This window comes from Saccostrea echinata, unplaced genomic scaffold, assembly GCF_033153115.1.
Source record: "Saccostrea echinata isolate AGI-Se365-2 ecotype Australia unplaced genomic scaffold, CSIRO_AGI_Sech_v1 ptg000057l, whole genome shotgun sequence".
Lineage (NCBI taxonomy): Eukaryota > Metazoa > Mollusca > Bivalvia > Ostreida > Ostreidae > Saccostrea > Saccostrea echinata.
In genome coordinates, this window is record NW_026889806.1 from 1,956,609 (window position 1) to 1,970,271 (window position 13,663).

Consider the following 13,663-nt stretch of genomic DNA (forward strand, 5'->3'; position numbering starts at 1 on the left):
AGGGTAGCTGGCATGGCAATTGTAAGACAGCCAAAAAAAAAAGTACTTTTTTATCCAGGGCCATGAATACCCTCTGAGCATATAAAAATAACCTGTTTGCCGGAAAACCGCATTCTTTTGACTATCCTTTGGGAATCATTTTTGGACTTTTCTTACCTTTGGGTTCTAGTTCTCAGCTCTTCTTGAATATTTTGGACTAAACTTAAAGCAAGAACGAGGGCGCTTTTGATTGACATTCGGCAGGAATCTGGGCGCACTTGAAAAGTGAAAATTTCAATGATCTGTCACATGAAATTTTAGCATTGTTTTGATGTAACCGGTTCCTGAGAAATAGGAAAGGGAAATATTTTCTCGATATTGTATTTTGATTTGCTAAAAAGGAACTTGAAAATTGGCTAGATGAGTCATTTGGCACAAAATGTTACATTTTCAAACACGTTTTTTCTAAAAATTTGCTACCTCTGGGTCATCTCTCCATGATGTTGAAACGTTATTTGTGTGCGTTTTAATTCAAAGAAACTAACAAAGATTTGTAAAAAATGGAGAGAAGACCCAGAGACGATAAAAAATGAACTTTTTCCAAAAAAAATTCCAATGTGTAAATGCGGTGCTTTGTTGTCGCTTTAAAAACCGTAAATAGTGTGTAGCAGTGATAGCTCAGTAGTGCATGTGTAGTGTGCGTTACTCGTCCAGTGCAACAAACAAGAAATATTTTTGGTTCGATCCTCGAATGGAGCGTTACTATTTTTTTTAGTAGAAACAATCAAATTTTTTGTCAGTTTAATTTTTTGCACTGATTTTTTTTCCAAATAGATAAATTCTGGTTCTGTTGCACCGAAAGCGAAGCAATTCTACTGATACTTTATTACATGTAGTTGTAATGTATATCCAGCTGTGGTCAGCTGACCAAATCGTAGACATTTATACTATAAATGTTTCGAACGCCTTATTCCTGCAGTTCACACACCAAACACGCCCATCTTCTTTGAGCTGCAACTTTGATGTCAGAATTTTTTTTTGCAAAATTGTAATTAACAATTTCAATGATGGAAAAAAGAGCATTTATAAACTTCTCTTGTTCATATTTGCAATGGAAGAACTATTCAGAAGCTTTGATTGGAGCAAAATTACGTTATTGTCCTCCTGTACAATATTTATTTCTTATATAATACTATACATTCCCTTGTACAGAAACCTATCTTCTGAAAAAAAAAACAACTTTATTTTAGTCTTATTGATCATAAAGGTTTAAATTACATACAGATTTATCATAACAGCACATTTTAACAGCAAAATGAAATCCTCAAAAATGCAGCTCATATTGCTAAACTTTTGTTATAACAAGTGTGTTGGTCTATTTTGATGACATTCCAGGACTTAAAATTAAAAATCTATACAATCACTGTGTCTTAATAAACTTTAGAAAAAGACACAAAGTTTCATCATTGGCTTACAATAGATTGTATGCATGTCCAATCTTTAAATATTACTAATTAACTCTTATACATAGATGTAAGTAGTCAGGTTTGTTTGTTTGTGGCCCAATAGCTGTTGGTATAGCACCTGTCTAGAGGTCAAGGGATCTAGGTTCAAATTCTTGTCTGGTCTGTTCCATTTTCTACCACCCTGTTTCAAATGTAACCAATTAAATTCTTGAAATAAATGTTACTTTCTTTTCACCATCATTTTGCAGCAAAGTTACAAGGGGTTAAGCGAAATTAGGGTTAATAAGTCAAAGTCAAAAGCACCCATAGATGCTGTAGATTGAAGGTAAAGAATATCATTTGCAATGTACATATATTTCAATATGCTACATAGATGCTAGTGGTCAAACAAAAGAATCAATTAATTTAATGATCAAAAGTTGAGACTGAATGGGATAGTCTTTAAGCTTTAGGACAAAGCAGGACAAGTGCTGGTAATATGAACATCACGTATACCTGAGATACAATGTTCTCTGTTTGAAAATAATTGTTGTGAGAAGATTCTCCATTTTGCAGAGCTCAGTGCCAAAGATCATAACAACATCAGAGTTACTCTTGCACTATTTTAATTAATATAAATTCTATGTATATGTTCTTCATAACCAGAATAATGTAACAGTGATGGATGAAACACTTTTTAAATAATGACCGATTTACATTTGGTAAAATGGAATCTGAAAAATGTAAACAACTGACAAATGTTGAAAGTACACATCATTTTCACAAATTTCAGCACGAACTCCAGAAACTTCAAGTCCATGGCATACATTTTTAATCTAAGTCCATAACTAAAAAACATTCCTTCAACCTCATCGCAGTCTGCGTAATGACTTTGCATAGACTGGTTCCATAACATGTGTACCAAGGTAGGCTCCCAGTCCAATCAATAAAAATAAGAGACATCCAGACATCAGTAGGTATCGGTATATTATTGTATAGTCGTATATCTGGAATAGAGAAAAACAGATTGATCCAAGCTCACTAATACATTATTATTGTGTTCAGTCAGGTTGGTCGGGAATTACCAGTGGTAAATACTGGTATTTCCCGTCCCGGGAAATACTACAATTTTTCTCTAAATTGGGAAATACTGGGAAATACTAAGTTATTAGAGTTTTATATTTCTCTAATTCATTCAATCTTATTCAAAATTTAAAAATAAACATAAAACCAGAAGATGAATAATATGGAATATGTCTCAAATTGCTATATAACATATTCAGAATGTATCACCTACTCCAGATCCCATACCCAAAAGCATTCTGAAACATTTCCCTGGCTGTACAAAAACTGAAGTTTTTCAATTCAAGTTTCTTTTCAGTTTTGTAAAATTATTAAGTTTATTAATTATTAATCCAAGAACAACAAAAAAAAACTTGTTTTCATCCTTCTATAAACACTGTAGTTATTACAAACAATCATGTTGTTTTAAGAAATTGCTCTGGACAGTTTTGTGCTCCTGTTTTGAGAGATAATTACCTTGAGTAAAACTAAAGGCTTCTTCTCAGATCTGATATTCATACCATACTCTACATTTAAGAATTTTCTTAGATCCTTCTTTAGTTACATAAAAACTCAATTGGGATCTTTGTGTTCATTTCATGGACCTTTATAGACTACATCTGACTCAAGCACTCATGATCGGTATATGAATATACTGTGTTATGATTACATGTATATAAAATGAATTACTTGGAAACCAGAATTTTTTAAATCGGGAACAGTGATACCAGGAAGATATCTTAGCCAATAAGGTGTACTACATGTCAATATGAATGAAATGTGTACCTATTTCTTATTTCCCAGTATTTCCCGGGAAATACCAGTAATTCTCGATAATTACCAGTATTTCCCACCATCCTGGGAAATATGAGTATTTCCCAGTTTTTTGCCAACCCTGTGTTCAGTAATGATATAATATTTCAAACTATATAAAATTTACAGAAATTCTCAGTATCAATTAATTTAAATACACATGGGGTGTTCTTGACAATCTATACTCAAAGAATCCTTGAAAAAGGCATTTTTTTTTTATACAACAAGCTCACAGGCTCGATGATGTCCTGGATATCAAGAGTTTGTCTACATATAACAAACTTTAATATCACCACCTAATGTGGCCTGACCTCCATATCTTAGGAAAGGGATTTTAGTCAAGGACTTCTTGCTCATTAGTGCAGTGCATGAAGTTTATCAGCTATATGTCCAGGAGTGAAAAGAATTTTCATTATGTAAGTAGTTTATGTTCAAATTCCACCATGTCCTGGAGTCAAAACTCTACTTAGCCTTGGGGCAATGAATTTCACTATTAAGTTTTAATTATAGGGATTATGGCTCACTTCCAGGAATTTACCAAACATCACTGCACCATCTGGGGTTAAAAAAAAAAACACTACTGGGATATGAACTTAAAAATGTTGGTAGAGAGTCAATATGCATTGTATAGTATGTCTCCTAGGAGTCCGAAAGAAAAAAGGAATTTCAGAAGTGTTATTAAACTTTCAATGTTATTATGATCGACTTAGCCTTACTCTGGAACCTGAATCATGAACCAGGGGTTATGAATTGTAGAGGGCTCATTCTATTTACCTAAACAGTTTGTCACCTAGATGTTCATGTGTTAAAAAAGAAGAAGAAGAAGAATTTTTAAGTTATTGTCTGGCACTTTTCTGTTCACAATGATACCAAAGCTAACATTCTTGGTGCATGTATTTGGTCTCTCCTCTTTCGAGAAGTGGATAGGCTTTTGCCTACATCCGAAAGTCTGTCCACTTCTCCAGCCTTGTTCATGTGCAGTATTGAAAAAGATGGCATTTCTGTCAGACAGAATTTTGTGTAACTCACAATGGCAGTTTGTTCATCTGTTGGTACTTTTGGTTCCCTTGGTAACACTACCAAGATCACGGTCACCAATCCTGATACAAGCACAGCCGCTACTCCAGCATATCTGAAATACACAATAGAGCATATCATACTGAAATACACAATAAAGCATATCATACTCAAATACACAATAAAGTATATTATACTGTCCTTTTGAAAAGCAATACACCTACTCTTCAAGGAATGTATCGCATAACAGTAACAGATGAGACTGAAATCTATAATTCTGAAAAATGATGAACTATCATCATTTTTACTAACTACATATTTTCATCATTTTTGTTATTTAACAACATGTATATTTCTAAGTCATGTTAGTGGTTTGGAATGCATATTTTTAAGGAATTTAATATACTTGATCAATGATTTTCAGGTCCTGCACAATCTCTTGATTTAGCTACATGCATATAGCTTGAATTAGCTATATAGCTTTATTAAGCTATTCAGAATAGCTTGATTTAGCAATTTTATCACACTTTTTTCTTAAATCATATATTTTTTTCAGCATGTACAAAAAGTTGCACCTTGGTGCAGTGATAGTATTCAACCATGATAACTTGATTCCATCATGCCCCTGACTGTTCAACCTTGAACTCTTCAGAAAACAATTAATGCATGTATAAATCACTCATCAAATTGTACTCAAAAATTCTAAAAGTTTTGGGGCTATGTAAAGCAACTGATATGTAACTACACGGTTTTTCAATGAAATTATAAAGGTGGTCAATTCTGGTCAACAAGATAACTGACTGGTGATAATTCAGCACCATGTGAAGCAATCATACTTATCCATCCCTCAGCACACACAAAGTGGTGAACAGTTATCCAAACAATGGAAATTCATCTTTTGCTTAAAAGTATTCAAAAGCTGCAACGTTAAAACTACCGGTATCTTTGGTTTGAGTTGCTTTTTTGATAGCCCATAGTACATATAAGAAAAGTAAAATACTTGCGACGTTTTGTCTCCTTCTAACAAAAAAAAAAAAAGAACTTGTGAACAACTGCATATCAATAGCTTTATCAAGGTATTTTGAATAGTTTGATAAAGCTATATAGCTATATCAAGCTATATAGGTTCAAGAGATTGTGCTGGACCTGTTGATTCCATGTCATGTCTGAGCAGGTTAACAATTTTCTGAAACATAGATGATGAATATGAATATTTAATCAACCATTCACTTTCTACTTACTGAAGTGCGCCTTGGGCCTTAGCAAACAACACACAGACAAATAAGGTTAAGGCCCACAACAGGGCTAACGTAAAGAAACCAGCTCCAACTCCTAAAATAAGCGCCATGTCTAAACAAATAACATCACTGATTATCGAGCCCGAGATTGTTCACATTTAAAATTGATAAATTAAAGAAAAACGTCACTTTTTAAAAAATATATTGCATTTACATATCAGTTATCTTTTCATATATATTTAAATTTGCTTACTTACATAATTAGTGAATTAAAAAAAATATGTATAAAAATTATCGGGCGTGGAATGCATTGAAATCACGTGGTTAGAAAGCGCGCCAACGCTGACGGGCAAAAAAAAAATGTCAACAAACAATCAGGCCACTCTCACGTCATTTTTTAGGCGCAGTCCTTTGAGCACTGTTCACCAAGGTATTAATTTATATTCGTCATTGCTGTGTTTCAGTGATAATTTGTTAGAACTAACTCTATCTCCCTCCCATATTATTGAAACTCGCATGTATAGGCCCAACTTTTGTTCTAACTTTCGGAACCATGGGTAGACAGACAGACGTCTCGGCCCAACGACATCTCGGCTCTGACAGGTCGGCCCAACATTATTGACATGTCGGTCTATATAAAAGATACCTCTGCCCAAGCAAAATTTTTAATCAAGGAATTAATATTAGTGGCGAATCCAGGATTCTTGAAAAAAAAGGGGGTGCAGGGGGCAAAAACCCCGAAAGCTCTTAGGTTTTAGTAATCAGGGTGGTTTTGCCCCATTACCTGTTTGCACTAGATGTTACAGTATGTAAAATATATAAGTTTAGGTTAATCGTTTCAATTTTATTCCAATTGTGAATGAGTTGGTTCAGTTTTCATTGTTTATTAACATAAGAAAAAGGTGGCAGTGTACAAGGAAACCTAACATGTGGCTAAGCAGGCAGTAAACAAGATCTAGCGACAGCTGCCATGTGAGGGGAACTCTTTCACAACGCATAAAATTAAAACCCGTGCAGACGGAAAAATATGTTCCGGTGCACTCTACTACATTCTCCCCTGCTTAACCATGTAACGGCCCTTGTTACAGCAAAAAAATGGCCTTATATACACAAGTATTTTTTAAAAAATACACCACACATTAAAACGAGCATAGAAACATTGGCAATTACTTTATATGTGATATGTTGTAACAGAAAAACATATGAAAAATACAGTTTTAAAAATGACAACCTAACAATACATTGCAATTGTCTTACTAATAAAAATAATAAACAAATTCTAGATAATTAAAACCTACATTCACTATACATCTCCAAAATGACTTAGACACAAAATTAGGTTCTAACAACTGAACGTGGAAGCCTGTTGATATTTGTGTGTTGTCCAGCTGTAGAACGACCAGATCTGCGAAGTGGCATTGACCTTTTTGTTACAATGTCGTAATCCTCGTCTGATGAGTCTTCATCTACCGATCTTTTGTCTGATTCTTTGCCGACTGTTGTTTCATTCTCTGGGTGTGTCTTTGGCTTCTCATCAATGTTGGATGGCCCTGCTTTAGGATTGATGTTTACACGGTTTACTATACACGTGTCTGTAGTCCCATCTCTTGGCTCCACTTGGTAAACATAACGGTCAGGATCTATTCGTTTTACAACCTTGTATTCCTTTGATCCCCAAGCATCCTGTATCTTGTTACGTCCCAGAATACGATTTCTTAAGAGGACAATAGTACCAACAGGAAGATCATGTGTTGCCACCTCCTTCCTGTCACCTTCGCGGTCTTTTGCCTTTGCCCGAAGTTTCTCCCCTGCTTTTTCGTATGCGGCCTTCAAACGCTGGGCATGCTGTTCCACATATTCATGAAGGTTAACTTCATCCTCTCCCCCTTCCTCTTCAAAACGAAGCATGGAGTCAACAGGTAACCGTGGATTTCTTCCCAGAAACAGGTAAAATGGTGTGAAACCTGTTGAAGAGTGTACTGTGGAATTGTATACAAACAGTAATTCTGGTAAATGGTCTGGCCAATGTCATTTTTCCCGTGGAGACAGTGAGCGCAAAAGATCATGCAGCGTTCGGTTGAACCTTTCGCATTGTCCATTACCCTGGGGGTAATAAGGTGTTGTGCGGGTCTTCTTCACCTTGTACATCTTACAGAGCTCAGCTATCAGGGATCCCTCGAAGTTTCTGCCCTGATCAGAATGTATGCGTTCTGGCACACCATACTTCATGAACCATTCTTTCATGAGAACCTTGGCTGTTGTTACTGCTGTCTGGTCCCTAGTGGGGATTGCAATGGAAAATTTGGAGAAAACATCAGTTAGAACTAGAACATTTTCCCTGCCATCTGATGACTTTTCTAAAAGTGTGAAATCCATGGCTACAATCTCATTTGGTTTTGTGGCTAGAAGGTGGTTCATAGGTAACCGCATTCGCAAGTGTGGTAGTTTCGCTGAATTGCACCTTTCACATGACTTGCAGTACTCGCTGATGTCAGCATACATTCCAGTCCAGTAAAATCTAGATCTCACTAGACTGACTGTCCTGTCTACGCCCTGATGTCCTGACTGCTTATGGAGTTGTGCCATAATTTGGTCTTGTAAACACTTAGGTAACACGAGCTGTCGCAACTGGCCTTGTTGGGGGTCGTTTCCTCTGCGGTATAGGTGACCTTGGTTTAACTCCATTCTCTCCCATTGTCGAAGCATGTCAATAACAACTCGTGTCTCTCCCTCCCTTTCTTTCTTAGACGGCTTTCGTCCAATAAGGAAATACTTCAAAAATCTTGAAATAATAGGGTCCTGGCTCTGCATTTTGATGATATCTTCTGGGTCATAACTGGGGAAGGAAAACGCACTAGAACATACTGCTGTTGGATGTAGTGTCTTAGCACGGTCTTCACATCCCTCGATTGCTGATGCAAGGGCCTTAACTCTAATGTCACATGGAAGTGTACTGCATGTATTTGGCACAATGGATGAAACAGAATCACATCTGGAAATTCTTGACAAGGCATCAGCCGCAGTGTTCTCCTTTCCCGGTCGGTACTTGGTGGTAAAGTTATATTGTGCTAGTTGCATGGCCCAACGTTGCTCCGTAGCTCCCAGTTTTGCGCTTGTTTGCAGATAACTTATGGGGTTATTGTCTGTCAGGATTTCAAATGTTGATCCCCATAGGTAATCCTTGAACTTCTCGGTCACAGCCCATTTAACCACAAGCAGTTCAAGTTTAGCAGAGCTATAGTTAGAGTCATTGCGCTCTGTAGGACGGAGAGTGCGACTAGCATAGGCAATGACACGATGTTTTCCTTCCTGCTCCTGCATCAGAACCGCACCCAACCCATTCAAACTCGCATCTGTCTCCAGGACGAATGATTTGGAGTAATCTGCAAACCCCAACACATCTGTGGATGTCAGCTTATCTTTCAGCGTGTTGAATGCAGTGGAACACTCTGGTGTCCATAACTGTTTCAGTTGTCCATTCGTCTTTTGAGGATTCTTCTTGTTGAAAGTGGCTATCAGTCCATACAATGGCTTTGCAGTATGAGCATATTGCGATACAAATCTACGATAGTAGCTTGAGAACCCTAGAAATCCTCTCAGTTCCTTAAGCGTCATAGGGAGTGGCCAATCTTTTACAACTTTTACTTTATCCTCAGATGCAGAAATCCCCTCCTTGGAGACTGTGTAACCAAGATACTGCACCTCCTGTTGAAAAAAGTGGCATTTACGTGGATTGAGTTTAAGGCCATGTTCCCGCAGCTTAGCGAACACCAGGTCCAATCTCTGTAGATGTTCATCTAAGGTCCTAGAGTATACCACTATATCATCGAGGTAAACCAGTAAAATCTGGAAAATTGTGTCACTGAAGATCTGCTGCATAAGTCTTTGAAAACTCGCTGGTGAATTGCAGAGGCCAAATGGCATACGGCGATATTCATATAATCCGAAAGGAGTCGAGAAGGCAGTTTTGTGTCGGTCGTCTGGATGCATGGCTATCTGATGGAAGCCGCTTGCCAGATCCATGGTGCTAAACAGTGTAGATCCATGAAGGGCATCAAGGGACTCCTCAATGCGTGGGAGAGGAAAAGCATCTCGAATTGTGCGATGGTTTAACTTCCTGTAGTCAACACATAGTCTAATGGTATTGTCCTTCTTGCATGCAACGACTATTGGCCCAGCAGAAGGACTCTTGCTCGGCTGGATTATGTCCTTCTCTAGAAGTTTTTGTATGTGGTTTTTAACTTCTTGATATTGGTTTGGTGATATTCTCCTGTACGGCATGCTTATAGGCTCCTCATCTGTTAAATTAATACGGTGCCTCACAGTCTCAGTGCATCCCAAGTCCAGGTCATTCTTCACAAAGACATCAGAATTCCTTGAGAATAAGTCTAAAATTTTCTGTCTTTCTTCTGAAGTGCATTCCATGTCCTCTGGGACGAGTGAGGATGCATCAAAAGCTGGAGGATCTCCGGTTATGTCATCATGCAATACAACCGTTTCCTCCCTTACTCCTGTAGACAGAAACTCTGCTTTAGCTCGAGGTGCTGTGTCAACATCACATTCAGACACTAGAGCCACACGACTATTCTTCTTTAACCAGACGTCATTGTCCCTTGGATTCATGACTTGGATGGGAAAAGTTTGTCGGTCACTGACACACACAGAGTTTAATGCTATAACCCCAATGTTGTTTACTATTGGCTCGATGCACACAGTTTGTTTACGTCCAGGTTTACAATGAGGTCCAACAACGTTGATGAAGGATACCGAATTCGATGGAATACACACATCCTCGTTTGCAGAAATCCTAGCAAAGCCCTTCACTTCCCCAACTCTTGCTTTGGCCTCGATTGTGTTAATGTATGGGACATCAGACAGGAATAAGTCGCGACACTGTGAGATATTGTTCATACCTAAAAGCCCAGGTACCTCCCTGCCACTCACATCCTTGACTATCAGAATTCCACGGTCTTTCACTGTGTGTCCATGCACCACTATATCAGTTTCAATATATCCTATATAAGGGATATCCAGTCCATTAGCTGCTCTTAGAGTTATAAATTGTTCTTGAATCATAGGGATAGTTGACAAATATTTATCATAAAATGACTCTGTGATAGTGCTTACCATAGAACCAGTGTCTAATAAACATTTAATGTCGATATTGCTAATAGTGATGACTACTGTTGGACAAGGTGCAATTACGTTATAACTGTTCGAGCCAATTGTTGAACCCACTGCACGGCTCTCTGCAGTGGGCACCACTAGTTTCCCTTCTTGGGGCAATTTCTCTTTATGTGCCCCTTCTCTTTGCAGTGGTAACACTGCACTGTCTTTGAGCGTGCTCCTTTTATGTCTGATAGCTCTTTCCTCAAGTCACTCATTTCATTTCTAAGAGTCTTGATGAGTTCTTTCACATCATCATCATGATTATTTGCTTTTTCTGCATACAGTGTGGCTTCTGTTTTCTTTTTCGGCTCCTCTTGATCTTGGGCCAGGACGATGGCTTCTTCTCTCAAATCATGAAAAGTCATCATTTCGTTTGTGCGGACAATTCTTTTCAGCTCTCTACGGAGCCATGGCTCATGTACATTTTCTGCTAACTGGTCCCGTAACATAGAGTCTCTTTCTTTCACACGCGATTTGTCTACCCTAAGGATCCGCTCCAGTTTTCCCATCAATTCTACCGAGAAGTCTTGTAGAGACTGACTGCGTGACTGTTTGGTGCTATAGAACTCAGACAACAATTCAGACACAGTTGCTCGTTCGCCAAAAACTTCCTTCAGAATCTCCAGGACAGCTTCTGGACTCTTCTTCTCTTCTGTCGGGCGGAATCGCATCTCTTCTCTCGCAGGTCCCTCAAGATGGCTAAGGACAAAGTCTACTTGTTCTTCCTGTGGTGTAGGCCGTGCCTTGAGGATTCTGGTCATCTCTTCTGTGAATTCATATACAGATACACCTTGACCTTTCTTTCCTGAGAACTTTTCCACTTTCCGCAACTTTGGGGCAAACACAAACTGTTGTCCTCCCTCAGTTGTTGCATTCTTCTCCAGCTTGACCCTTTCAAGTTCAGCCCTCAGGGCCTCCAACTGGGCCTTGACATCCCTTTTGCTCATCTTGATGCTGCTTTCTATCCACCACCACCTTTAGAACAGTACCGGCGACGCCATTTGTGAACGAGTTGGTTCAGTTTTCATTGTTTATTAACATAAAAAAAAGGTGGCAGTGTACAAGGAAACCCTAACATGTGGCTAAGCAGGCAGTAAACAAGATCTAGCGACAGCTGCCATGTGAGGGGAACTCTTTCACAACGCATAAAATTAAAACCCGTGCAGACGGAAAAATATGTTCCGGTGCACTCTACTACACAATAATCTCCATCTTTTCTGAAAGTTTGATCTAAGTAGGTTTTTTTATACTGAAAAGGTAATAAAATAACTTTAGGTGTAGATTGCTTTAAATACAATAAAAGCTTTTCCCATAGCACACACGCAAAAACCACAAACAGAACATTGAAGATTTGTCTTTGCAGACTGCCAAAATACACACGTGGAAAAATTTGACACCTTAAATTACAGGTTACAGGTATAACAATCTATAATGGGGCCAAACCACTTGCTGTGAAACCACTCAGAGCGAACGTAATCGGGGTGAACCCACCCGTTACCAGTTTTAGGAGGTTTATGGAATAGTTTTTAAAACTTAATTATATTTTAGCTATGGTTATTGCAATATCCCATAACCAAAAAATGATGTATTAATCTTGCACATATTTTTGGACACAAAAGGAGGTGCCCAAGCCCGTCCCTGGGCCCCCCTCTAGATCCGCCAGTGAATATGTATCAAAGGGGAGGGGGGATCAAAGGCGTTGAATGTTAGACTAATTGTTTCATCAACTAATATTCAAATCAGTCTTTAGCATGTTTAACTTAAACATTTATTCTTGTGGAAAATGCCCATGTACATTGTATGTCAATATACATGATATAAAGCTAAATTCGACACAAGGCCTGTCATTATTGATAGCCTTGTCTTTCTGTTAAACTGGATTACCATACCATCTGTACACATCTAATTCTTGTTCTAAAACCTGTGTTTAGATGACGAAAGACCTAGAGGGACTGTGTCAGTTTCCCCAGAGGAACAGTTTATCCAACAAAGAGGAAAATTGAGATCAAGTCCACGAAGAAAAGCTCTAACTTCAAATTCTCCACGACTCAAAGTCACAGAAATGGGTGCGTTACTGAATTTAAGATCTACATAAAATTTATGCAAATCTGCACTTTCTGGACAGAAGTATAATGATTTTTTTCTTGGTATTTATCGTTATATGAAAAATATAAGTAAAAAAAAATGTACCAGTGTTTTATATATATATATATATATATACTTGCTTTCAAATCTGCACTTGAGAAAAAAATCATCAAATATCCTTAAGGTTAACATATACATGTATACATTGCACAGTGGACTTGATATCAGACTCTCCTAATGACAAAAGTGGATGGACACCATTAAGAAGAGCAGCTCAGGTGGATGGAATCAAAAGAAGATTGCAGATGGAGGAGAAAGCTAGCAGAATGGATCTAGAAAGTGAGCCCCAAGATGAGAGCAATGAACAAGATGATGAAGAGTTTGTCCCAAGTGTAAGGAACCACTTAAATCTTTAAAGGGGGGTGGGGTGTTCTGCATTATAATTTTGATCTATCATGTTGTCACTATTTAGATTTATCTGTTATCTGAACTATTAAATCTTTAATTGGGGGGGGGGGGGGGGGGGGGGTGTTCTGCAGTATATAATCTATCATGTTGTCACTATTAAGATTTATCTGTTATCTGAACTATTAAATTTTTAATGGGGGGGTGGGGGGTGGGGTGTTCTGCAGTATAATCTATCATGTTGTCACTATTTAGATTTATCTGTTAGGGCTATTCCAGGAAAAAATGGACGGGAGGGTTGGACGGCACTTCGTATATTTTTGTATGGGTAGTGGGTCTGGAGCAATTAAATTTGTATGGGTGGTTGTCCTCACTCGATATATTTTTAGATGGGTGGTTGTATAATCAAGTGCAAAGTACTTCTTTCCTCTCATTTTGTATAAATCGGTA

General features: G+C 37.9%; 3 protein-coding genes across 4 annotated transcripts in view; 1 reads left to right on the top strand and 2 right to left on the bottom strand.

Moving 5' to 3' along the window:
- Positions 1 to 2,042: 2,042 nt before the first annotated feature.
- Positions 2,043 to 5,676, bottom strand: LOC133174236 (transmembrane protein 218-like). The gene is made up of 3 exons (XM_061309315.1): positions 5,558 to 5,676; positions 4,329 to 4,431; positions 2,043 to 2,431 (listed from the first exon to the last, which is right to left on the bottom strand). The coding sequence occupies exons 1-3, from the start codon at positions 5,662 to 5,664 to the stop codon at positions 2,294 to 2,296; spliced, it is 348 nt and encodes a 115-aa protein (XP_061165299.1). The 5' UTR covers positions 5,665 to 5,676; the 3' UTR covers positions 2,043 to 2,293.
- Positions 5,677 to 5,885: 209 nt separating this feature from the next.
- Positions 5,886 to 13,663, top strand: part of LOC133174323 (uncharacterized) — a 39,113-nt gene continuing 31,335 nt past the window's right edge. For both annotated transcript variants that reach the window (XM_061309414.1, XM_061309415.1), the window contains exons 1-3: positions 5,886 to 5,984; positions 12,655 to 12,789; positions 13,022 to 13,200. In XM_061309414.1, coding sequence (XP_061165398.1) covers positions 5,915 to 5,984; positions 12,655 to 12,789; positions 13,022 to 13,200 — 384 coding nt within the window. In that variant the 5' untranslated portion in view covers positions 5,886 to 5,914. The remainder of the gene's footprint in view (positions 5,985 to 12,654; positions 12,790 to 13,021; positions 13,201 to 13,663) is intronic.
- Positions 10,481 to 11,878, bottom strand: LOC133174210 (zinc finger CCHC domain-containing protein 12-like). Its single transcript, XM_061309282.1, has one exon. It carries the CDS (start codon positions 11,668 to 11,670, stop codon positions 10,819 to 10,821), a length of 852 nt encoding a protein of 283 aa, XP_061165266.1. The 5' UTR covers positions 11,671 to 11,878; the 3' UTR covers positions 10,481 to 10,818.